Source organism: Paramisgurnus dabryanus, chromosome 24 (genome assembly GCF_030506205.2).
Source record: "Paramisgurnus dabryanus chromosome 24, PD_genome_1.1, whole genome shotgun sequence".
Lineage (NCBI taxonomy): Eukaryota > Metazoa > Chordata > Actinopteri > Cypriniformes > Cobitidae > Paramisgurnus > Paramisgurnus dabryanus.
The window spans coordinates 191,484-216,815 of record NC_133360.1 but is presented as its reverse complement, the minus strand read 5'-3'; the positions used below and the strand labels follow the sequence as shown (position 1 = coordinate 216,815).

The 25,332-nt window shown below is 42.1% G+C and overlaps 4 protein-coding genes across 7 annotated transcripts; 2 read left to right on the top strand and 2 right to left on the bottom strand.

Moving 5' to 3' along the window:
* Window positions 1–1,044: 1,044 nt before the first annotated feature.
* On the bottom strand, window positions 1,045–2,228 carry mrpl20 (mitochondrial ribosomal protein L20). Its single transcript, XM_065243481.2, has 5 exons — window positions 2,180–2,228; window positions 2,012–2,108; window positions 1,661–1,771; window positions 1,508–1,585; window positions 1,045–1,429 (listed from the first exon to the last, which is right to left on the bottom strand). Exons 2-5 carry the CDS (start codon window positions 2,096–2,098, stop codon window positions 1,256–1,258), a joined length of 450 nt encoding a protein of 149 aa, XP_065099553.1. The 5' UTR covers window positions 2,099–2,108; window positions 2,180–2,228; the 3' UTR covers window positions 1,045–1,255.
* A 1,022-nt stretch (window positions 2,229–3,250) lies between these two features.
* sdhb (succinate dehydrogenase complex, subunit B, iron sulfur (Ip)) lies at window positions 3,251–5,607 on the top strand. The gene is made up of 8 exons (XM_065243116.1): window positions 3,251–3,400; window positions 3,992–4,125; window positions 4,240–4,325; window positions 4,466–4,602; window positions 4,688–4,801; window positions 4,879–4,980; window positions 5,054–5,176; window positions 5,274–5,607. The coding sequence occupies exons 1-8, from the start codon at window positions 3,332–3,334 to the stop codon at window positions 5,352–5,354; spliced, it is 846 nt and encodes a 281-aa protein (XP_065099188.1). The 5' UTR covers window positions 3,251–3,331; the 3' UTR covers window positions 5,355–5,607.
* Window positions 5,608–6,167: 560 nt separating this feature from the next.
* On the top strand, window positions 6,168–9,400 carry mfap2 (microfibril associated protein 2). Its single transcript, XM_065243117.2, has 9 exons — window positions 6,168–6,255; window positions 7,300–7,341; window positions 7,626–7,676; window positions 7,759–7,782; window positions 8,076–8,132; window positions 8,212–8,253; window positions 8,330–8,417; window positions 8,505–8,578; window positions 8,656–9,400. Exons 2-9 carry the CDS (start codon window positions 7,305–7,307, stop codon window positions 8,757–8,759), a joined length of 477 nt encoding a protein of 158 aa, XP_065099189.1. The 5' UTR covers window positions 6,168–6,255; window positions 7,300–7,304; the 3' UTR covers window positions 8,760–9,400.
* A 137-nt stretch (window positions 9,401–9,537) lies between these two features.
* On the bottom strand, window positions 9,538–25,301 carry LOC135721016 (uncharacterized). 4 transcript variants are annotated; one of them, XM_065243114.2, is made up of 36 exons: window positions 24,856–24,990; window positions 22,929–23,055; window positions 22,717–22,859; window positions 21,333–21,524; window positions 21,136–21,219; window positions 20,962–21,056; window positions 20,720–20,885; window positions 20,542–20,648; window positions 20,227–20,454; window positions 20,054–20,144; window positions 19,842–19,928; window positions 19,587–19,754; window positions 19,317–19,516; window positions 19,056–19,238; window positions 18,833–18,977; window positions 18,587–18,733; window positions 17,863–18,093; window positions 17,577–17,770; window positions 17,361–17,488; window positions 17,011–17,180; window positions 16,724–16,903; window positions 16,520–16,654; window positions 16,298–16,441; window positions 15,990–16,228; window positions 15,755–15,914; window positions 15,506–15,673; window positions 14,991–15,420; window positions 14,732–14,898; window positions 14,262–14,382; window positions 14,027–14,190; window positions 13,726–13,941; window positions 13,415–13,639; window positions 13,188–13,337; window positions 12,911–13,111; window positions 12,485–12,616; window positions 9,538–10,982 (listed from the first exon to the last, which is right to left on the bottom strand). In XM_065243114.2, exons 3-36 carry the CDS (start codon window positions 22,849–22,851, stop codon window positions 10,728–10,730), a joined length of 5,838 nt encoding a protein of 1,945 aa, XP_065099186.1. In that variant the 5' UTR covers window positions 22,852–22,859; window positions 22,929–23,055; window positions 24,856–24,990; the 3' UTR covers window positions 9,538–10,727. The 4 variants fall into 4 exon arrangements, with proteins under 4 accessions (XP_065099186.1, XP_065099185.1, XP_065099187.1 ...); XM_065243113.2 differs by lacking the exon at window positions 24,856–24,990 and adding an exon at window positions 23,316–23,874 and having other exon boundaries at window positions 20,720–20,879; XM_065243115.2 differs by lacking the exon at window positions 24,856–24,990 and adding an exon at window positions 25,279–25,301 and having other exon boundaries at window positions 9,539–10,982.
* Between the last annotated feature and the right edge of the window lie 31 nt (window positions 25,302–25,332).

The following is a 25,332-nucleotide window of genomic DNA, read 5'->3' as shown; positions in this document are numbered from 1 at the left end:
ATTGGCTGACACGCTCGTCCTTCTACAGAAGGTCAGGGAGGAAGCCACGCCCCTCAAGCGTGTACGGTGGCCGAAAAGCTTCTGCAATCATCTTAACGGAGGCTTGCATCAGATTTATGTTTACCAAATCATCATTACATGAGATACTGTTGGACATATTAATATACTTTAATGATCAAACATTTTATAAAGAAAATGAATATCTTATTCAAATGTTGATTTCACTGGGGAAATGTTATATTCATAAACTCAAAACCAAATTTCTCTCATTTGAAAAATGAACTTTATTGTACTATACACTAAAGAATTGTAAAAGTAAAAAATCAAATAAACCTTATAAGATTACAAGCAAATATGACATTGCTAATTAAATTACACTTTCTCCTTTCTTTTTTGTTTGTTTATTTTATTTATTATTGAATTAACTCTGTTGTATTGAGCTGTTAATTTTATTCGATGATTTAAAGGGGAGACTTTTTTAAGATGTCAAATAAATCTTTGGTGTCCCCACAGAGTACATATGTGAAGTTTTATCTCAAAGTACCCCACAGATAATTTATTATAACATCTTAATATTGACACTTTGTAAGTGTGAGCAAAAATGTGCTGTTTTTGGGTGTGTCCTTTAAAATGCAAATGAGCAGATTTCTGCTCTAAAGGTCAGTGCCGTGGTTGGATAGTGCAGATTAAGGGGCGGTATTATTATAATAAGATCCCCTTCTGACATCACAAGGGGAACCAAACTTCAATTTTCTATTTTTTCACATGCTTGCAGAGAATGGTTAACCAAAACTAAGTTACTGGTTTGATCTTTTGTCACATTTTCTAGCACTGGGGACCCAATTATAGCACTTTAACATGGAAATGTCAGATTTTCATGATATGTCCCATTTGAAGAACTAAATTATTTTTATAATCATTACCCTTTAATGGCAGAAATCTTTCATAAAGATCATATATTATATGTCTGAGTGGGATTTATAACTGAAATCTGCTGTTATATTGGTGTAAACACAACATTTAAAAGATATGCAATTACACAAACACACTGCACTGACAGTTTATTACTATGAAATTGTTTATTGCTCTATTCATAAACACACAGATAAACATTTATTTACACAGAAAAATCCAAACACTCCAAAACAAGAGTGAAGCTTTTCATATCTGATCACTGAACACTATGTGACAGAGATACAGACTGACACTGGTTCAGCATCTTCTCTGATGGGTTGAGGTCCAGGGTGTTTTTGAGTCACTGCAGCTGCGTGACGCGTGAGAAAACGCCCGGCGGCTCCTTTCCGTCGCCCAGTGCAGCTCGGAGACCCTCCTGCTGACGCGCGCGGGCAAGCGCCGTGAGCGCGTGGAAAGTGCGCGGCTCTGTGATTGACATGTCACACAAGACGCGTCTGTTGAGCTGAACGCTGCACTGTAGGGACACACGACACATGTTACGCACACATAACACGCGTGTGGATCAGATATATGAGCTGTCACGCACACTGACCTTCAGCAGGTTGTGCACGAGCGCGGGGTATTTCATGCCGTGTTCTCTTGTGGCTGCAGCGATGCGCGAGATCCACAACTGCGTGGACACAAATGTTTAGTTTAAACACCTCAGATATGTGTGTTTGATGGCTCGTGCTTTTATTTATTTTACCGTTCTCATGCTGCGCCTTTTGGTTTTGCGTGCTTTGGTGGCGTAGACAAACGCTCTGCGCACCGCGCGCACTGCCAGACTGTAGCAACGATTCTTCCTGCCGCGGAAATGCTGCACAAACACAAAAACACAAACACACAGATCAACTAACGTTACAATAACTGATCTGATTCAAACAGATGGTGATACAGTGCATATACTTTACATGTTTACATTACCCTAACACAAGATTACAAAATATCAGTCTGACTCTATTATTCACGGACAGGTGGACAGTAAGATAAATAAGTGAATAGAACAGATATGAATAATTATTTTGCTTATATCTCGTTTTGTTTCATGTTATCTCACCCGAGCGTTCTTCAGGAGCTCTTGAACTTTCCAGTATCTGTCCGGTCCGCGGTTCCGGATCCAGCAGGACAGCGTCAGAAACACCATGATGACCAATCTAAAGATCAATAATCACCCTGAACTCATGAATTCTCATTCATTAATCAGATTCTGCATGTGTGACCTTACATTTCATGTGCCGCACTGACAACCTGACATCACTTCCGGGGCATGTGCGACAAACTAAAAGTCCCACAGTTTAAAGCATAGATATGTATATAAAGGCTAGATGGCTCGTCTGCGCTGATGGCCAATTGAGTGGAACGTCCGCATCTTGGCGGCCATCTTAGGACAGGGCGCTCGCTCACTCGTAGCATTGAGTTTTAATGATGCAGGTACTTTTAAATGACCATAACTTGCTTAATTTTTTACCGATTTTCAAACGGATTGGTTTGTTATAAACGTCAAAGATGTACCTATGACACTGAATACGTATACTAAAAATAAATAAAAAATTCATGAAACATGTTAAAGCATCCAGAATTATAGCCACGTTAATAACGTTTGTAAAAAACCAAACCGTTTGTAAATCCGTCAAGAATTCAGCAAGTTACGAGCATTTTAGTTGGCGTATGTCACTCACCTTTCGTCCACAGCAGCAGGGAGCAGCACTATGGCAGCACTGACCTAAGATGGCCGCCAAGTGACGACACAGCTGACTCCGCCTTGAGCCATCTAGCCTTTATATACATATCTATGGTTTAAAGAGTATTATTAAGAGTATTTAGATAAATATATCTGTGTAATAAACTGTAACTATTTTTATTAAAACAATAAATAGAAACACCACACTGGGACATAACAACGTTTATCTTTCTGAAGTGAGATTTATAGCAAACAACGTGTTTTTTCTTTGATTATTTCCTTTGTGTGTTTAATAAATAGTTTTTATGCTGTACAGCACTTTGGTCAGTCCTGGGATTGTTTTAAATGTGCTTTATAAATAAAAAGAACTATAACTTGTTCATTAAACCTAAACACTCTGACTATAACACTGAATGCCTTAAAATATTGAAATCAAGGTTGGAATTGAGAGACTTCTTAAAATAATTCATATTTGATTGCGCAATAAAAGCTATATAAGCCTTCATGCAGGCCTGCGCAGACAGAACGGGTTATTACGTCAAAGTACAGCGAGATGTACTCTCACGTGGTACTTTGATGTCATTTCTTGATCAATCTGCGCAGCTCCGCATGAAGTCGACACACCTTTATTGAGACACGGTACCGTCGCGGTGCATTATGGTCTGTTGGAGGACTGAAGGGTCAGATTGACTGATCATGGCCGCGGTGTGTTTCTCCTTGAGCCGCTGCGGTGTTGCTGCTGTCCGTCCCGTCGCTGCTGTAACGGTAATGAACTAAAACACCCGAGTTTAACGTCTTTAAACTGATCTGAATCTTAATATGTGTTTTAAGACTGTGACGGGTGTTTGAATGTGAAGTGACAGTCGGTGTTTCTACAGTTTCTACAAGCTCTAATGTTCTATAGATGAAGTATCTAATTAATGAGTTATAATATATGTAGTATATATATCAGTTCTGTGTGTTTATATTGTACATAAGTCATGTTTCTGGACTCTTGTGTCATGTAAACAAGCGTCGTAAAGTTTTAGCAGGACTATGAACTAAACGTCTTTCAGATGCTCGGATTCATTCAGATTCATTCGGTTCAACAGTTTGGATCTTGTAAAGTAGTTCACATCATATTTTAGTTGATTGTATAATGTTATGGTGTACTTACAGTGATGTAACAGTGTGTCATTCAGTCCGCGGCCACGAGAGGTCAGGACATCACTGTCTTTTACTCAGATCTGACTGACTCATAATAATAATAATAATAATAATAAATGTTTTTTCTAATTTTAGTTTTTCTTAGAGCCAAAGCACAAGATGTTGTTCTGTGTTGTTTTGTGTTGATGTTGTATGATGTGTTTGTATCAGGCGGTAAGGTTTGCACAGACAGCAGCAGCACCTGATACTCAGCCCAGAATCAAGAAGTTTCAGATCTACAGATGGGATCCAGACAAGACTGGAGATAAACCTCACATGCAGACCTATGAGATTGACCTTAACACGTGAGTCTGTAGTTACTCTCCCATCTGTACCTATCCTGCTGTCTGTACTTACTCTTACGTCTGTAGTTACTCTGATGTCTGTAGTTTGGATCTAAAGAGATTCTGTTGTTTCAGGTGTGGGCCGATGGTTCTAGATGCTCTGATCAAGATCAAGAATGAGATGGACCCAACACTGACTTTCAGACGCTCCTGCAGAGAGGGTGAGTGAGAGATTATAATTATTTACATGATTAGAATTCTTAAAATCAGTATTACAAGATTTGTTTACAGTGTTTTTAAAAATATTTAAAAACAGTCTGCTGTGTGTAATTGGTGTCTGATGTGGTTCTGATTTTTGCAGGCATCTGTGGCTCTTGTGCTATGAATATTAATGGTGGAAATACTTTAGCGTGTCTGAACAAGATCGATACCAACACCAGCAAAGTGTCGAAGATTTACCCGCTGCCCCATATGTATGTGGTGAAGGATCTTGTGCCCGTGAGTATCTCATCACACTTCTCCTGCGTCTGCTGGCCATGAGCTGTCTGCTGGTTTGCTTTATCATAATTCATTGTGTTTGTAGGATATGAGCAACTTCTACGCTCAGTATAAATCCATTGAGCCGTACTTGAAGAAGAAGGACGAGTCCAAACAGGGTCAGCAGTATCTGCAGAGCATGGAGGACCGGGAGAAACTGGTAGAGTAAAGGCCGGAGGACAGATTGTAGCGTCAGAACTAAAGTGTGTTTGCTGACGGTGTGTTTCTCTTCATCAGGATGGTCTGTATGAGTGTATCCTGTGTGCCTGCTGCAGTACCAGCTGTCCCAGTTACTGGTGGAACGGAGACAAGTATTTGGGTCCGGCTGTTCTCATGCAGGTAAGATGAAGCCTTTGAGATGTTCTGCAGGTTCCTGAAGAGTTCTGCAGTCAGTGTGTTTCATGCATTGCAGGCGTATCGGTGGATGATCGACTCTCGTGATGATTATACTGAAGAGAGACTCGCCAAACTACAGGATCCATTTTCACTGTACCGCTGTCACACCATCATGAACTGTACCAAGACCTGCCCAAAGGTTAGATGTCCAGACCTTTTAAATAGTCTATTTATAAGAATCATGCAGGTTTATAATGATTTTACACTGATGTTGTGTATGGTTTTGTCTTCTGCAGGGTTTGAATCCAGGCAAAGCCATCGCTCAAATCAAGAAGATGATGGCCACGTACCAGGAAAAGAAAACCGCTTCAGCATAAATCTCATACTTAAAATGAAGGAGTACAATAACACACACAAACACACACACACGACTAAAACAACACACAATAAAATCTACACAACAGTGATACAAACTCAAATTATCAGATAGAAAGAGAGAGAAAGTGGCACTTGTTTATCACATGCTATATAAAATGATGTGTGTGTGAGAGACAGACAGTGATGTGTATAATCTGTGATCCATCTGTGTAATTTTGCTTTATATGAAATAAACACATGCTTGTATCTCAACATGTTTCTCTCTGCTTACTGAAGAATTGAAGTTCCAGTATTATATTTTAATTGAGATGACACGCCCTGATTACTTATTTAAAGTAAATACTCGAGTCATTATTGATTGTGTGAGTGTTATTTAATAAAGAGAAACATGTTATGAAACGCTCGATTTGTCTACTTCATGACGTCATTTGTGCTGATCTCATCCACCAAAATCCATTCAATAATCGAACACAGATATCGTGTTTGTGGTTAATTCATGTGTGTCTTTAGGCTTGTTAAGATTGCGAGAAACAGATATAGTGTGGATTAGTTTAAGGATGAAACGAGGAGCAGCAGTTTGATGATGATATTTAATATTTCACAGACTCTGCATTGCGCTGAGGGGCGGAGCTTAACGCCGCTGTCATCAGATGTGTCCAATGATAAATGTTTTAATAATCATAGATTTAAATATAGATAGTTATAATTTAAAGTCATTTATTCCGTGTTTAATCATACTGTGATAAAGAGGAATGTTAGATGTTATAGTTTATATTTCTGTAGGTGTTGCTCTGTGAACAACAGGCGGGGGCGGAGTTACGCGAAGAGGGCGGGGTTTGAGAAACTTCAGACACGCGCTGAGACTTTAGCATCACTCGAAGAGAAAGAAGTGAATTAAAGGTAAGTCTCTCTCTCTTTAAAACTCTTTACAGTTATATAAAACTCTGAGTTAATGTTTGGCTGTCGTCTGACTTAAGATTAATAAAATGTCGGACACAGTAAAGAGTTTTGAATCTCTCTCTCTCTCTCTCTCTCTCTCTGTATTAATAACCGATGTGAGTTTAATCTTTAAGTGTTTATTCTTTGAAAGACTAGATTAACATTATTTAATTTATAATTGTATTTAAAGTTAGTGTGTTAGTGTTGTGTTAACTTCAGGTTGTCGGTTGAGGCAATTTCTTTATTGGGGGGTATTACAGCTGGGGGCAAATCACCAAACAGCCAAAATAAACACACACACAAAGACAGACAGACAGGAGGGGGTTAACAACAAAAGTCTCCAGAAGGAAAAGGAAGAAAAGATTGTGTTTTATTGAATGTGTTTCTCTCTCTCACTCACTCTGTGTGTGTGTTTGTGTGCATGTGGGGGGAGGGTCCTGTAAAGGTTTGGGGGGGTAATGGTTCCCAGATGTGACACACACACACACACACACACACACAGTGCAGGAATTTCTCTACACACACACTGCATTAGTGGACACGACTTTCGTGTGTGTTTGCGTGTGTGTGTCTGTGTGTGTGTAAATAGACCTGTGCAACGGTTGATGGTTTATTAAGATGACAGACTGTCTCACTCTCTGATTCAAGAGATGTCTGTCCATCTGTGCAACATCCTCTTGTTAGTGAGAAGACAGACAGGATGAAGTGAGACTACGAGCACAGAAATGCCTTGAAGGAAAACTGTGAGAGTGAGACAGAGAGATTTGGGGCAGCATGAGGGTTTCTGCTCTGAACTCATTTCTGAGAAAAGCAGAAACACACGAACACATTCTTAAAAGTGCAGACCACTGCAGGGGCCACAGCAGGGCAGACACACAGACAGAGAAAGAAATAAAGAAAGAGAGAGAGGAAAATGTGAGCGTTACAGTCATATGAATGTGAATAACAGAGAAACACACAGCTGGAAATCTCATCATCATCTCACTGTTGGGTTCTTTTCTACAGACACCATGAAACTCTGTTACGTGATTCTGCTGTCAGCGGTCGGTGAGTCTCTCTCTCTTTCTCTCTCTCTCTCTCTCTCTCTCCCACACACACACACACACAAAAGATTGCCAACAGGTTTTAGTGATGGTTGGGATTATGGACTGGGGAATAGACTATACAGTTGTACAATATAAAATGCATTGCGTCTATGGTATTTTCCTTGTAAAGCATGTACTGTAAACATGACTGTGTGTGTGTGTGTTTGTGTGTGTGTGTGTGTGTGTGTGTGTGTGTGTGTGTGTGTGTGTTTGTGTGTGTGTGTGTGTGCTTGTGTTGTTCTTCAGGTTTGGTTCTGTCGCAGCCTCAGAACTATGAGGATTATACATATGGGTTGGGTGAGTCCATGACTGAATAAATCTCTGCTGTTTTTTCATTAATTTTACAGATTAATATTTTTTTTGTGTTTCTTCTTATCAGGTAACAACAATAATTATGATTACTGTAAGTGTCTCTCAAACTCTTTTACACTCAATTTCACACAAAACCATTCATGCAATGTAAAATTTATCTCCATTGGTAACGTCATTGACTGGAGGATCAAATAATGCATGACATTATAATAACATAATGCAAAACAAAACTAGATTAAATATGACAGTAGATGTTTATAAAACGTGTGGGTTTGTGGTTCTGTAAGTGAGTGTATTTTCAGATATCCTTAAAAAAATGCTTTTCTTTTATGTTGTTAAAGAATTATAATCATATGATGATGCTGTTGTTATTTTTATGAACAGATCCACCGGTGTCACAGCAAAGAATACAAACACAAACCTCAGGGCCTGGACAATTTGGTACATCTCACTTTATCTGTCCTGAGTTCATTTCAACAGCTTCCTATAATAATCATTGTGTGTTTTATTTTAATTCCAGTGGTGGAGTTTCAGACCGAGCCGACTGAACCTGGACCTCTGGGTACGAGCGTTTATAACCCACAGTAAGAGAGTGAATGAGCAAGAGAGAGTCTGATGAAGTTTGTTGTGTTTTACAGACTGTCGTGAAGAACAATATCCCTGCACTCGTCTTTATTCTGTCCATCAGCCGTGTAAACAATGTCTCAACAGCATCTGCTTCTACAGGTTAGTAAACACACAAACACTGAAGTGTATTCAGTTGTGTGACCTTTATTAAGATGGTACCTGAATTTCTCCTGTGATTGTCTACAGTCTGCGGAGGGTTTATGTGATTAATAAAGAGATTTGTGTCAGGACTGTTTGTGCCCACGAGGAGCTGCTCAGAGGTCAGTGAGGGGTCTGTTTTCACTCTTAATTCACTTTTACAGTGAACATAATCTAACAGACATTTGTGTCTCTGCAGCGGATCTGTGCCGGGATCAGTTTTCTCGCTGTGGTGTAGTTGCACTCAGTGGTCAGTGTGGATCGATGGGTGGGAACTGTGCCAAGAGCTGTGGATCCTGTTAAACACACAAACACACACATATACACACACTAGCCCTGGTACTGCCTATCAGATGCTAACAAACATACTTTACACAAACATGCAGATCTTGTTTACAACACTAATGCTCACTACAGCAGCTACGCACATCACATTATGATGAATTACATTCTCAGTATTTGTTTGTATGTTTGTGTAAAGTATATTCAACCCTAACCTTTCCTCCCACCTCTCTCTCTTTCTCTTATATTTTTTCAGTAGCATCTGATATTTTTGGGCTCATATAAACAGATCATATTTACTGTAATGATCATTTTCAGTATTTTGACCTTTGTGTTGTCACTGGTGCTATTGCCTTTTGTACACTGGCGCAGGACCAAACATTACTGTCATCATTTAGTGCTGTTGTTGTCATTTATTGTTTGTTTGTCTCGGGTGAATTAAACACTGAACCCTCACACGTGACCTGTAGCATCACCTGAAGAACACCAGAAAGAGAACGCTACCGAACGCAGACAAATCTGCGCAGACGACTCCTGCAGACCTGCGCAGACGACGCATTCTGGGTTCAACTGTCATATTTTAAATATCATGTATTATTGTAATATTCACAAACTTTTTAATTATTTTTGCAAGTTTAAAATAAAACATTTTGTATTTTAAATGTAAAGATCTTTTGGGATATTTGAAATCGTTACGCAGTTATTTAATTATTTATAATATATAAAACATTGATTATATTCCAAGCTTTACCATAATAAAATTATTTTATTAACAATACATTTTAAACAAAACATTAAAATCTAATTAAAGTTAAGTTTGAATGAACGTCACAATTTCGCGCCATTCACGAGCTGCTGGTGTCACGCATGCGAGCGCGAACTCTGACAGAAGATATTTAGCCTTAAATCAAGTTTTCATCGACAAATTAATCTCATTGTGAAACTGGAGCACAACAGCAGAAAACCCTAGGTAATAAAACCCTTCATGTTTATAAACATTCATATTTGCATTCTGAACAGTCGATTGAGCAGGAAGATGTAGTTTACCTCAGTTTACACCTGATCATGAAAACGGTTTTATTTGATCATAAAATGATTTCTAAAAAAAAAATCACCTGAGGTAAAATATTGATATAGCGATTATGAATTACAAATATAAATCAGGTTAACAATTGTATTTCAGATAAGCATACAAACATGTTTTCACATAACTTAAGAAACTACAGTAAACATATTCAAGTATTTCTCTTCATTATTTGTCAGTGTTTAAGGAATGTGAGATTTTCATTTATTATCAGACAGACAATAATATTCATATAATCAGACACCTGTCATCTACTCTGATTCTGTAAAACGTCCATGATTTCTCTAAACATAATAACAAGTGGTACCTGCTGGAAAAAACAGCATAGACCAGCATCATTTTCATGCTGGTTTAGCTGGTGGTCACCAGCATACCAGCACCAAAAAATACCAGCAATTTTTTTTAGCAGGGTAAACAGACACATACACCCCTCTATAGACGGTTTCGTGTCTGGGTGCAAATTAACTTCCGGTCTCTGTTTGTTTAATGGTCTGGCTAGTGGCTAAACTAAACTCTGGAACAAATACCTCGTCGAAAATAAGAAATGTTTTGGTTTCCTGAAAACGAGGGGAGACGGCAATCATGGATCAGCGCTATGTGAAGGGAGGGGTTTGGCAGCCGATCTGTAGTTTTGTTTTTGAAGTCTCGTTTTTGATACGATTTAGCTATGATTTGAACTAAGGTCATTTACGTGTTGTTTATTTTACTTGTTATCAGAAATAAACTACTCTCACCGGAAATTACGTTTGTTCCACAAAAGCCATTTGTTCATGTTGTTCCTGCTGAAACTGTCTATACTGTGGTGTCTCTGTGTACTCGTGCGAGAAAAGTCTCATCATCTCTGGGACAGAAGATGTGCTCGTTGTGGTGACATCATCACAGGTGAGTCTAAAGCAGTTCTGGGATCAGCTCAGAGTAGGTGCAGATGACGTGAACGGTGTTCTTCGTCGGATCTCCTGCTGTAACTGCTCTTTAAGCGTGGACACCTGTTCCTCCAGACCTTTAATCCGCTGACGGTGAACTCTCTCTCGGGCAGCCAGCGCTCGCTCTGCCTCACGCTGACTGATACGCAGTCGCTCGGCCTCGCGCTGGGCGTCCTCACGCAGACGTGCCGACTGCTCGCTAACAATGTGGTTCTGCTCCAGTTCACCCAGCTGAGCCTGAAACAAACATACAAAACATACATGTAGTTTAACAACATCTGGTTAGTGTGATCTTGACAGTTTGATAGACAGTTAGAATAGACTGTCAAACTTATAATAATCGTAACACTAAATCAACAACGCTGGAAATCATTATTACAATTAGTTAACCATTAAGGCTTTTCTTAGAGAACTTAAAATGTTTAAAGGGTTATTCATACCAATGTGACACATCAGCTCTTCAATTTTAGAAGTTTGTTGAATTTGTCGGAGCAATATTAGGTTTTAAACAAACACAGATTGACTTTGATTGTCTACAAACAACAAACTCAAATAAATTTAACATACAAAGTCTTATTTCTACCAGCAGACTCAGGCTGCATCTGAAACCGCCTACTTCCATACTATATAGTGAGGTGAGTAGTAAGTCCGAATTCCTAGTATTCGAAAAACAGTAGGCGAAAAGTGCCTGGATGACCATGAGCCTCCGGGAGAGGAGTTATCCAATGAAGTAGACAACGGTAACGTGGCTCTATTAAAATGTAAGCACGTATAATAAACAGATGTCTCATGTGGTAAAATTGCGCTAGTTCAACGTCATTCCAGTTAAAGACTAACTTGATATGTTATGACAACTAGGGGTGTAACGATACATCGTTCAATTCTGCTTGCTTTGCTCCACAATAAATTATGGTAAAATGCCGCTACATCTAGAAGCCTGAGGGCGCTCTTGTGCAAAAACTCAATATGCACCAAAGAAGAAGAAACATTACACAGGCAGCTCCAGGAAATATATAAACACATTTATATCGCTGTTCTTCAAACTATTTCAGGTATTTTCACACTAATAAAGAATATGTATAATGATTATGTTTGACGAGTGTTGCTTTTTCAAATTCATATTATAAACGACTCAAACTAACAGTGTTTTCAGATCGATAAGGACTTTCTAATGATCAAATAGCCGTAGTACATGAAATAGCTGTGAATAATAATCGGAATCAATATCAGACAGGCATCATAGTGTGTATCGCAAAATATCGTTACACCTAATGATGTACCTAACGTACCTAATGATGACGTATTCACGTGATGATGTATCAACACGGTGGATGTAGTACGTCCGAATTCATTCATATTATCCATATTCATACTATAAAACTACTGTTTAACAGTCGATGAGTAGATACTTCATCTAATTCAGTACCTACGGTCACATTATGTGATTTCGGACACAGCCCTCAGACTACTCAAACACACAAGCAAATGTAAGGGAGGTGCCTACTGTAACCATAGCAACAGCAGAAATCATATCAACCACCTAAAGTACATGATGGCACTGCTCTACCAAACACGTAATACACAAAACACAATCCTTCTGTTACTCACCAGACACATTGTGATCTTCTCTTTGACATCAAACAACTCTTCCTTACATGCACATCAATAAAAACACAATCACACACGCTCATTTATTAATTCTTGGTACTTTGATGTGCACTGGATTATAATGCGAGTACCTGCAGCAGTGCGATCTGTCTCTGTGCGTCCTGAAGCTCTTGTTCAGCGCTGTTGAGCGAACGATCCAGTCGTCCTTTCTCTGCAGACAGACGCATGCTGCTCTCCTCCGTCTTTAGCTTCTGTCGTTCCACCTGATGAAGGAAATTACACAAAACTCATCATTCACAGTTACCGCACTTCAAAACTTCAATCACTCCTGAGAAATTCAAAAAGTGACACCGGACACATGACACCTTTATCAAAGCTGGTTCAACCACAGTGAAAGGGGAGAATACATTTCAGGTTGCTACTTTGGTCAAAACATAAAACAGGTTTAATTATTACTTCCAATCCTCTGCTATGGTTATCACTATGTCAACTTTTGCGTGTTTGGATCAGATTCCTGTACACAAACAGAACAATAAGCTGTCAGATTAAGGCTTCACCTTATCCAGAGTGTTTCTCAGTGCACTTTTGTCTTTTTCCAAGCGGACGGCCTGTCTCTCTGCATCTCTCTTCTCTGTCTCCAGTAACGCCACGACTCTCTGCAGGCTGCGCAGACGCTCTTCTGAAGCCGCGCGGTCTGTCTGAGCAGACTGTAGACTGCGCTGGGTCTCGGCCAGGCTGTCAGATTTCTGCCGCAGAGTCTGCCACGTGAAAGATTTGGTCAAGTATAATGCACGTTATGTCAAGAGTTTGCTACACCTCAGTTTGGTCTCTCACCTCCTGTGTGTTGCGTAGCTCAGTCTCTAGTTCAGATCTGCGCAGCTGACTCTGACTCAGATCTGACTGCAGCGTCTGCATGCGCTCCATGAGAGCAGTGCTATTACGTTTGCTCTCAGACACGGATGCTCTGAGCTCATCTGCACGCTCCTGAAAGAGACCGCACAGAAAAACAATCACTACTTCTGCTTAACTTTCTTTCTCTGTATGTCTGTCTCTCTCCTTACCTGCAGCTGTCTGCGTTCATTCTCGGCCTGTCCCAGTGTTTTCTGCAGAGCAGCAAGGCGTCCTTGAGTGGCGCTGTGGGCTGCGGTGGCTTCCTGCAGGTTTTGGGAGAGGACGAGCGCTCGTTCTTTCTGAACGCTCTCTGCCTCCTGAGCTTTAGACAGTAAGAGCGTCAATCTGTCAACCTCTTTCTGAAGAGACGAGAGGCGTCCTTCACCCTCCGCCACCTGACACGCAGACGTACATCAGTACGGTGTTGTGGATGATATTTTGAGGCGGCTGTAAGGATCATTAATGAGGTATGAGGTTTTACCTGTTTGAGGATGTTCTCATGTCGTTCATTAGCAGACAGAAGCTCTGTCTCTCTCTCGGCCAGACTCAGTCTCAGTCTCTGCAGCTCTCCCTCCAAACTCCGCCTCCCCAGCTCCACCCGCGTGCCGTGCCCTTCAGCCGCCTCCAAAGCCTCACGCAGTCGATGACGCTCCGCCTCCAACCGTGCCTCTCCAGCTCGTCGCTTGCTGCACTGCTCCTGCAGGGGTCGATGTTGCTCATTTATTATGATGATTTTCACACATAATGACATGAGTTATATTGTTGTTTTAGTGTTATCTGACCTCAACACGCTTGCGTTCAGTGTCAGCGTTCAGTAAGACTCTCTCCAGCTCTTTGATTTTGTCGTTTAAAACACGTCTTTCTCTCTCGCTTCTCCGCTGCTGTTCTTCATGCTGATGCAGCAAAGCCTGAGCTGATGACAGTTTCCCATCCACGGCACGCTTATCTAAATGCATATATGCAATAAACATACGTGTCTGTGCGCCTGTCTGATAGCATATGTGTAAAGTGTCTTACCCTCTTGGCACTCTTGTAGTGTGTTGTGTAGCTGAAGCACACGATGTTGGGCGGAGTCTCTCTCTGATGTCACTTCCTCTAATTCCCTCTGTAGTGAGCCCAACTGACCCCGTGCCTCATCCTAACACACATTTATAAGACAGTGTCACTTTAACACTGTGTCCCAATCATTTTAATGGTGCATACAGTGTAATGGTGCGTTTATACCAGACGCGAATGAAGCGTTAATCGCGAGTTACATGTTATCTGGACTTTGGCCACGTTAACCAATCAGGAGCTTGCTCTAGTAGTGACGTGATTACAATGTACCGAGCGGAGGCAGAAATAAGAAGCAACAATGGAGGACAAAATCATCAACTCAAAATGTTCAAGCGTCCAACTATGCTTATTTATTCGCTTCATTCATGTCTGGTATGAACGCACAGTAAGAGTGCTGGAATGAAAGCATCTGTGGTGAATGTAAAGTTTACTCGTTCTCTCTGAGCTTCTCTGAGCTCTTGCAGGAAGTCTCTAAGGCCACTGCGAAGCGTTTCAGGATCGAGCTCAGGCAGGGCGACGGGCAGCGGCGCGTCTGTCCTTTCTGGAGACAATGGCCGCAGAATTACCGTGTTATCTGGAGTTATATTACCTGCCACATCTGAAAGAGCACACATACAAGAGAATTTTAATAATCTGACCCGTAAAAAGGTGCTTCTTTACAAGGCCTCAATAAATATATAAACTCTTAACCTTTGTGTGGTGATAGCGAGCAACGCAGTGGAGACACACTCCTATGTCGAGACAGAGACATCATAGAGGAAGGGGATGAGCCTGCCGGACTCCGCCCTCTGCTGCCGCTCCGCCCGCTAGACCCAATGCCTAGTGTACGCGTGAGCGCCGACTGCAGACTGCACAGCCTAAACTCCAGGTCTCTGCGGGCGGCCTCGGCACGCGACAACTCAGCCTCCGTCGCAGCCAGACGACCCTCCGCCTCGCTCAGGTGCAGCTGCATCTGCACGGACGCATCGGAGGCTGTTTGCGCACGCAGGGCGAGATTGCGAGCCTCGTCCTGAAGCTTCTTCTCACAGCCGCGAGCTTCCTGTAGATGAGACGTCAAGTCTCGCTCGCGAGAGCGCCAGCACAATTCGCTTTCACTCAGACGCCTCTGCAGAGAACACAGCTGAAGAGAGAAAGTAGTCATGGATGAGACACAACGACGGAGCCAAACGGTGATAAAATACATATGACCTCACACATCATCCAACCTCTTTTTGAAGAGCATTTCTGGTAGTTTCTGTGTCTGTGAGTTTTTGTTTAAGAGATATCAGTTCTCGCGCTCTCTCTTCATCTTTCTGATCTTCTCCAGACAGACGCGTCTGCAGCTCGGCCATCTGTTTTCCCGTCTGCTCTCGCTCTGCATCCAGAACTTTCACCTGACAGCACAGCAGAGTCATGGCTACATCGAATCACACGTACATCTCAATGACACTCGGGTCATAATCCTTCTCACTTACCTGTCTGCGCAGTTCCTGCAGCTCTCTGCGTGCCTCCAGTCTGGATCTCTCCACCTCACGCAGACAACTGCGCAGATCTGATGCCTCTTTCTGCACAGATGCCAAAGTCTCCTCCAGCAATGAAAGTTTCTGCTCGCTCTCCTCACACGCACGCTTCACACTAGACAGACAGATGTACATGGATTATATATTGTGCATCGTGGACTGGAACCTAAAGCACCTGAGTGTTTGTTACCTGATTCTCTCGCTCTCAGCCACTCGCAGTGCTTCCCTCAGCTGATTATTTGATTGGCTCAGAGCGTCCCTCTCTTTGGTTACATCACTGATGGCCCGCCGTAGCTCCGCCCCATCTCGTCTGTGCCCCTCGCCTATATCCCGTATTTGGCAAAAGCGTTTATCCATCTCCAAAAGTTCTCGCTTTGCAGTGTCGTGACTCTCCTCGCTGGCTGAGAGCAGGAAGCGGCATTCCTCAAGCTAAAAGAGAAAAATGTTTTTTTAAATGTATTAAATGTTCAATATACGTTAGTGCTTCTATAAACAAACCTCTCTGAGTGCCGCATCTGCTCGGGTCTGCTGGTCCGCACAGTTCTCCTGCAGTCTGCACAGCTCACGGCCATGTAAACTCCCTGTGTCCTCTAGATGACTGCGCATTTCCTGCAGCTCTGCATTTAAAGCTGTGACTGCAGCCTGGAAACAGAAAAATAAAACTTGAATGACTCTAGTTAAACTCAAATCGATCTGCAGCCATGCGTATGTTATTCTCACCCGCTCCTGGTCTTTGAGGAGAACCATCTCTCGATTCACTCGGTCCAGTTCCAACGCTGCAGTACTCAGCTCGGCCTGAAGGGAGCACACTTTCTCAGAGAGTACCGCCTTCTCAGCCTCCTTCATGGACAGCGCCTGCATGCGGCATCAGATGGGTTACAACAGAAGTGACGTCATGTGTTTTCTGTGTGTATGCTACCCTACCTGCTGTTTGTCAGTTTCTGCCTGCAGTAGACGCTGGTTTCTGTCTCGCTGCAGGGACCGAAGCTCTTCCTGAAGTTCATCTCGTTCTTTCTCGAGTCTGCTCATCTGCTCCTCCATTTGTTCTCGTACCTGTCGCAGCGCCACCTCGTGTTCAGCCTCCAAACTGCAACGCAGTGCCTCCTGTTTGATTCACAGATAAACACACATTTGTGCATAAATTATCTGTTTTTACTGACAGCCTGAACAATATTCATGAGCTGAATTATATGCTACATGGCGCTTCTGACCTTCTGATTGGTCAGTCTCTCCAGCTCCTCCTGGTGTTCAGAGAGGGCGGTGCGCAGAGATCGCTGTGCTTCTTGTTGAGCGGTCGTGAGTGCATCTCTCAGCATGTCTTTCTCTCTCTCACTCTGAGACAAAACTGTCTCTTTATCAGTACGCAAACGCTTCAACTCAGCTGAACACACAAACAACACAAAGATAAACGAAACATCTTAAACATGCATACGGAAATAACATATCTGAGCTGAATTAAATATCACCGATATTAATTCTACAGTAACTATAAATCCATACCTCTCGTATCTGTCTTTCTGTTACGTACTATTCAATGTACCTGTCTCTCTCTCTTATGTACCTGTCATGCTGTCGGTGCGCAGTCGCAGATGCTGGTTCTCTGCCTCCAGATGTTCTCGTCGAGCCTCAATCTGATTCATCTGCTGTTGTACCTCAAACAGACTCGTCTCCAGAGCCTCCCTCTCTGACCTACACACACACACACACACAGTTATACATACAACACCATACAAACACCCCATCACAAGACTGCTACTAGTGTCAGCGCAAGTGTCACCTAAAGGCAGCGATCTCTTCTGTTAACGTGGCATTCTCTCTTTCTGATGCCGTCAGCTGAACCAAGAGCCCCGCCCTCTCTCGCGCTAGCTCCGCCCGCCCACGCCCCGCTTCCTCAAGGGCGGTGCTCTGCCGGTCTCCTTCACCACGGATTGCGCCAAGCTCCGCCTCCAAACTGCTCAACTCACCCACCAGCTGTTTAATTGACAGCAGCAGCACATCAGAGATAGTTTCATGAGGAAACTAAAAAAAGACAAACGGAGACAGACAGATAGACAAAGAATCACCTGTGTAATTTTGTCTTGTAATTTGGATCTGTCTGCCCGCAGCGACTGAAGCTCCGCCTCCAGCCCCACCCTTGCCAGCTCAGACTCCTGCAGCGATTGGTGTAGAGTAAGACGGACAGATTCCAGCTCCAATCTGTCCTGCTCGGAGCGGACGAGCTCATCTCTGATGGTCAATTTCTCTTGATCTGCTTCTCTTCGCTGAGACGCTAACAGATTCTTATCTTCTTCCAGCTGTCAATCAACATGCAATATTAATATAAGGAATTAATGTAGATTCTTTGCCATAGGTTATGCGCTGGATGTGCATAGCTCTGCGTAGCCTGACGTGCACCTTGCCAAAATTTTAACAATGTATGTTCCTTACGGACAGAAAGCGCAGTGATTGATCCACTAGAACCCCAGGTAAAAAAATCTGCGTTGCATTTCTTCATGGGCATTTCCGCTTGCGACGGTAAGAACAAACATGGGCCAAGATGAGGTCTTCTCAAATCATACACAACAAGCTGCTGCCTCTTTGTTTGTGGGTTTACTGGCCAAGCTGCTTCTTCTTTGGCTGTTGCACTGCTGCTGTGTGTTACACGCGTGAATACTGCCTACTAGCGGTCTGCATGTGTAATTGCTCGTCGACACAGAAGTATATATGAAAACCGATGTGTTGAGGTTACGCCATAGGACCTACGCAGAACTATAATGAGCCTTTTATATTAAATGTTTGTGCGTTTACCTGTATGATGATGCTGTTGAGGTCGGATTTGTCCTGTGCAAGACTCTCATTAATGTTGCTCATCTTAGCGAGTGAATCTCTGAGTGATGACTCCTCAGACTGAAGTTTACTGAGCGACAGGGATATCTCGGCGTGACTCGACTCACACTGTACGCGCACAGGCACACAATGAGTTCACATCAGTGTATGAAACATAAAGTTTATTTATTATAGTGGATCTGTTTTACACCCTAATGATAGTCTGACCCTGTTTAGTGCATCTGCCAGCTGTTTGTTCTCAGTGTCCATCAGCTGTTTCTCTATCGTCCCTTGCTGGAGAGACTCTCTCACTGCAGACAGTTCAACACGTAGAGATGAAGCACGAGTCTCTGACTCCTCCCTCAACTGTTGACTGACACACACACACCAAAAACATTACAACCACAGCTACATTATTCATAAGCTAACATAAAAACCTACAGAGACTCACATTCTGTCTATCTCTGTTCTCGCTCGGTCTCTCTCTAGTATGGTAGCGTTTTTCTCTTCTCTCTCACGGTCTCGCTCTCTCTGCGCAGACGTTACAGCCAGCTGCAGCTTTTCGCACTCCAGCTGCAGTAGCTGCACCTGCGTCTGTGCCGCCTGCGCTGCTTTATCCACGCTCGCTTTCACACTGAGAGACAGAAGCACAGAGTTTCATTTAGGTTTTGTCACTAAACGTGCAAAGCCATTTGATTAGGTGTGATATGACCTGCTCAGCGTGTCTCTCTCCTTTTTAATCCTGTCTCTCTCTCTCACAATTGTCTCTCTCTCTCTATGGGCCTCGTCTCTCTCTGCCTGAAGCGCCTGCATACGCAGCTCTGCATCCCGTCGGCCAGACTCCACCTCTCCCAGCTGCCTGCGCAGCTGCTGGACTGATGACTGCGCAGACTGCAGACGCTCTCGCAGCTCCTACATGCACACATAGTATGAGATGATTGAGCGAAGACAGATGTCTATGGGTTTATCTGTCTGTCTGTACCTGTAGTTGGAGTTGTCTGTTGGTCACTGCTGAGCGTAGAGCAGACAGACAGGTGTCAGGGATGATGTGCGGTGATGACGAGGAGCGGCTAGGTGATGAAGAACGCAGTAGAGGCAGCATGGCTTCTTCAGTGTCTCCATCCAGACGGTCACAGTCAGAAAACAGCAGCTACAATAAACGCACACCACACATTCATAAACACACGCATCACATATCAGACGAGACGTCACTGAACGGCGTGTTTGTGTGTATTACCTGTGTGACGTGTCGGAGTGTGTTCTGCAGCGCTGCTGTCTGTGTCCTCAGTATATTTACTTCTGATTCCTCATGACTGCTCTGAACCTACAAACACAGTGATCATTGTGCTTACTAACTAGTGAAGAATAACAATAAAGTAAAAAAGTCATTGGAGTTGTTACCTGTCTGTCAGGTGGTCACATGTAAACTAGATGTGTGTGTGTGTGTACCTGTAGTTCACTGCTGAGAGTCGTGATTTTTTGTTCTCGGTCATCTATGCGAGCTTTGAGTCGCTCCACCTCCCTCACTGCGTCTGCAAGCCTGAAGCACAAACATCAACAACACTTTAACTTCAAACTTAAGACATAAGTCTGTATTGAAGTCCATATTGAAGATCACAGACCGTGTGTTGAGCTCAGTTCTATCAGAATCACTCTTGGCCTGTAAGGACATCATCTCAGTCAGTGTCTCTCTCAGCTGCTGCTCCAGCTGGAGCCTGTGACCCGTCTCTCTTTCCAGAACCAGCGTCGACCCGTCCTCACGGCTGCGCAGCGCTGCACAAGCGCTCACACACTGCAGCTGCACGCTCTGACCCGCGCACGCCAGCTCATTACGCATGTCCGACAGATCCCTGATAGACAGAGAAAGAGAGCTTTTAAACAAGTCTTCAGCAGCACGTCTGCATGTTTATGTTTTTGTTGTAGTGTCGCGGTCTGACCTCTCTGTGGCACTCTTGAGCTCACACACGTATCTGCGGAAGCCGACCACCTGCCTCCAGAGCGCCAACAGACGACTGTGTTCACTGCTGAAATAACTGTGGAAAGACTGAAAAAACACAAATATTAAAGGAAAAGCTGCGAACCAGAACATCTTGCTCGGTCACGGCCCACACCCACCTCCTCTTCTCTCCTCCAATCAGATTCCCTCTGCTCAAGCTCTTCCCTGGCTTTAGTCCAATCAGCAGTAAGTCTGCGGATGTCCTGACTGAGCGCCTCGTTGGCCAATCCGGCCTGTTCCAGCTGCTCTCGCAGCATGGCGTTGACTGCAGACAGACCGCTGCTCCTGCGCAGATGCAAACACGCTAATCAAACACAATGCACCGCTACAGGATTATCACACACACTCACACTTATCAAACCTCTGCTGTTCCTCCTCCAGACGGATGAGGGCGCTCTCCAAATCACTGCTGGGTTCATCTTCATCTCTACGATGACCGTTAAAATCACACCGACCCTAAAGTGATGCAAATCATTACCACGCAACAGAACGCAAGATAATAAGAAGTGATAATATGTGTATCTGTGGTACTGACATTAAGTTTGTGTTTGTCCAGTTCAGTTGATTTCTCCAGCAGCGTCTGTTCAAGATCTCCACACTTCTTCTTATACTGCAGAACCTGCGCACACAGAGACCACACGTAAATACATCGTTCAACTTTACATTGTGTGTTTTATATACACAGTTATATGTGTGTGTGTGTGTGTGTGTGTGTAACAGTGTGTGTTGTACCTTGGCCTGTAGTTTCTGTACGAGCTGTGCTTGTCTTTGCTGTCCCTCCTGATACGCTGTGAGTTTGCGTTTATAAGCCGCCTGCTCCTCATCCAAGCGTCTGCGCAGATCTACGTTCTGCTGCGCAAAGCTGCGAGACTCCGGTGAGTCCCTCCCCTCGTCCCCTCCCTCCAAACACAACGCCTGCTCCAACTGCACATACGTCACACACACAAACCCTGCACGTTTACATAACATACTGGACTTTAAATTGTGCCTTGTCTTCTTGATGTAAGGAACTTGTTTTTATACTTCTCAGTGACTTTTACTTAAATAATATTTGTGTAATAATATAGTAGAAACTAAGGCTGGGCAATCGTTTTTTCGATTAATCTTTTTTTTTTAAACGTGCTCGATTCAAAATCGATTCTCAAAGAGCACAAATCTATTTTTTTCATATTTATTTCCGCAAATATTGAACGTAAGATTAACGTTAATCTAATTACTAGTTTTTATGACATTTTATAAAATACTTTATCATAAATTCTGTGTAATTAAACCTCAGACAATAAGGCTAACCAACAGCACTATATTGTGTCATTTAATAGGTTTAGTTTCATTCAAAAAAAAAAAAAAAAAAACTCAGACATTTTCTTTAGGGGACCACAAAGGGATGCAATGTACATCGAAAAAGTTTGAGAACCACTGTTTTAGGCCAAAAAACTACCAGCTAGCATAGCAACCACCCCAACACCGTATAAACCACAAATAATACAACATAAAAACCATAGAGGAAACCATTTTGACTACATAACAATACCCTAAAAAGGTGAGGTGGTGAGTTTTGCACCAGCACCATTTATATTTTCACTTTATAAAACTTTATAAAAAAGTTTATTTTAAAACTGTCTTATGCAGAATAACTGAATGAAAGGAAAGAAATAAACTGTATGGGAAGTGATTCAGCAGTCAGGACCCCTGTGAGCTGCCCTGTGATACGCCTGTAAGAATATAAACCTAAAACACATTCATCATCTGTGGATTAAACACACACACACAGATCCTGAGGGTCCTTTACAATCACCCCCCTCCCCTCCATCACTGAGTGTTTACAGTCGCCATGACAACAACACCACACTTCACTTCATTCCACTCCTCGTTACCACGGAGACGAGTCAACCTTACTGTGATACAGACAAAAGAGAATCCAGAGAGAGACCTTACAGACACACATAGTTACACACACACAGACACACTAACACAAACACACACACTGTATATATACTCTATTACTAATCATAAACCACTGTGTTCAATCTGTTGACAATAAACGGTTGTGTGTAGAAGACCTCACTTCTTATCGAGAACCTTTTCATATTATTTTATTAGTTTGAGATCTCCTCACCCTCTCACTGATGGCGCTGTATTTGATGGCCAGTTCATCTCGCTCTGCTCGACTGTGGGCCAGTAGATCCTCCACACGACTCAGTTCTGACTGAAGAACCCGGTTCTCTTCCTGGACTGACAGAACCGATGACATACCTGCACCTGACAGACACACGTCTCAATCTCAAGAGTCATGGTGGGTTTGTGTGTAAGTGTGTGTGTGAGTCTTACTGGTGTCACTGAGGTTTCTGGACACAATCTCTCGTACACGGGCCGGTAAACCGGTCACTGGATGATCTGGAGAAGATCCTTGAACCGTCAGCCGCTTCTCCTCAGACAGAACGCTTTCCTCCAACCTCTTAACAAAAACAATACACACAACACACACTTCAATACAGTCTGACTATGCTTTGTGATCATCTTATAAGAGTGTGTGTCTGTAACAGATGGTCGCAGTGGAGATCTGTTGTATATTTAGATCAGATCAGAACACACACCTGCAGTGTCTGTACAACACTCAACAAATAGCAAAACTTAACTAATTAAACGCATAAAAGCCAAACACAATGAGCAATTAGATTTCCACGCATCAAATGAATGAATATAAATAAAGTTCACCTGAATGACGGACTCCAGTCTCGACTCACTTGAGTTTTCACAAGCGCTCATCACTCAAAATACACATCAAATATTATAATTATTTAACAAACATCTAATAAAACTCAATCACTGCAGATCTACGAATCTGAGATGAAACACGTGAACTCGAGTAAGACAATCCTGTTACAGTGAACCGACACGAACACTGACACACGCACACACAACTGAGACTGAAAGAGAGAGAGAAGCTGAGAGTGAGAGAGAGAGAGAGAGAGAGAGAGAGAGAGAGAGAGAGAGACAGAGAGAGGAGGATAATAAGATTGAATGAGATTTATTTTTACAGGAGCGTCACAGCAGATTCATTAATAAACCACACCATTAAATAAATCAAACTAAAAAACACTCTTAAATTTATCTTGTAGACTTATCTAGTACTTTATGTGTGTTATGAATCTTATTTGTCATGATGAATAAGTTTGTATTTTAGTTATTTTCGTCATTGAACATTTTAGTGTTATCTGGACTAACCACCTTGGCCGTTTCTCAATCTGAAGGCTGCAGCCTCCGGAGGTCGTATTTTTAGGCTGTACACGTCACCAAGACTGTCTTATTTCAGAATATTAACAATTATAAAGTTGACTATTATATTTAGTTAATCGTAAATTGTTGTAATATACTTATGATTTGCTAATGTAATGCTCAGTTATCTTAAATAAACCTGGCTTGATGACGTGTGCAGCCTGCATATGTGACCTTCGGAGGCTGCAGCCTTCTTATTGACAAACGGCCCTTATCACCATGACTACCGACTATCACTAACACAGACACGAGGAGATATCAGAGTCAGACGCGTTACACAAATTATTATTTATTTAAAATAATGTATTAATGCTGTAATAAAACTATACTAGCGTGATTTAAGTTAATTTAGTTGTTATAATTATTTAGTAATATAGTTGAATAGATAATGTTGTAAAACTATGTGATGTGTGCGCGCGCCCTCATGTGGCGGATTACAATAACTGCAACAATAATACAATCCAACAGGAACTACAAACATCCCTCAGTTTCCTCTTTTACAGTAAAATCTAATTTAAAGTCAGAAAATAAAGCTAACCGATCCATTCATTGTTAACAACATGTGTTCAGCAGAGTCAAACTTCCTCAAAATAACAACGATTATATTGTCAGGTGACTGTTTAAACTCAGATTAAAGACCGTATATTATAAATCAGTGTTGAATTATTATCGTGATCCGATTAAGTTTGTCGTGATATTTGTGTTTGTTTATGATTGTCCAAACGGGTAACGTTATATTAACACGCAGATTATAGATTTAAAACGCCACCAAAAAAAGACACTTTTCCTTAGCACAAAACCACAACAGATCCACTACAATAACGCGACAATTTATACATGTGGATTAATAATAGGACATACATGCACAATGACTCGTTTTCAGTAATCGATTCAATGATTCATTTTCACTCGTTTATCACATTAACGTAACGTTACACACATGACAGCGAACGCGTCATTAAATCACGCGGCAACTTACCGTAATAATCACGATTAATTCATTGTAAGTTAATAATAAACTGCAGATGTGTTTGTGTTGATGTATGAGCTCTAGTGTGAGACTCTTTCCGGGGTCACGCTCACTTCCCACGCGTATAAAAGACCTGAAAACACTAAAAATCACTGCAGATCTGATTCACATCATTCATTATCAGACACATATACAGAGTCAGACTGTATCTGATGTGATCACGTGTGGGAAGTGAAATGATTGAGCTCGCTAAATATACAAGCTGACTCTACTTTTTTTATTACTACAGTTAAACCAAAACACCACGATTACCACAATATAATCGTGGGTGGACTGCACTCAAACCATATACCAAGGGTGCAGAACTACTCTAATCTATTAATATTTAATATAAAATAATATTAAAAGACAACACCTTGAATTTATACTCACCAGACAAATCAGATCTCTCTACACACCTGAAACTACAACACAACCCAACCATGG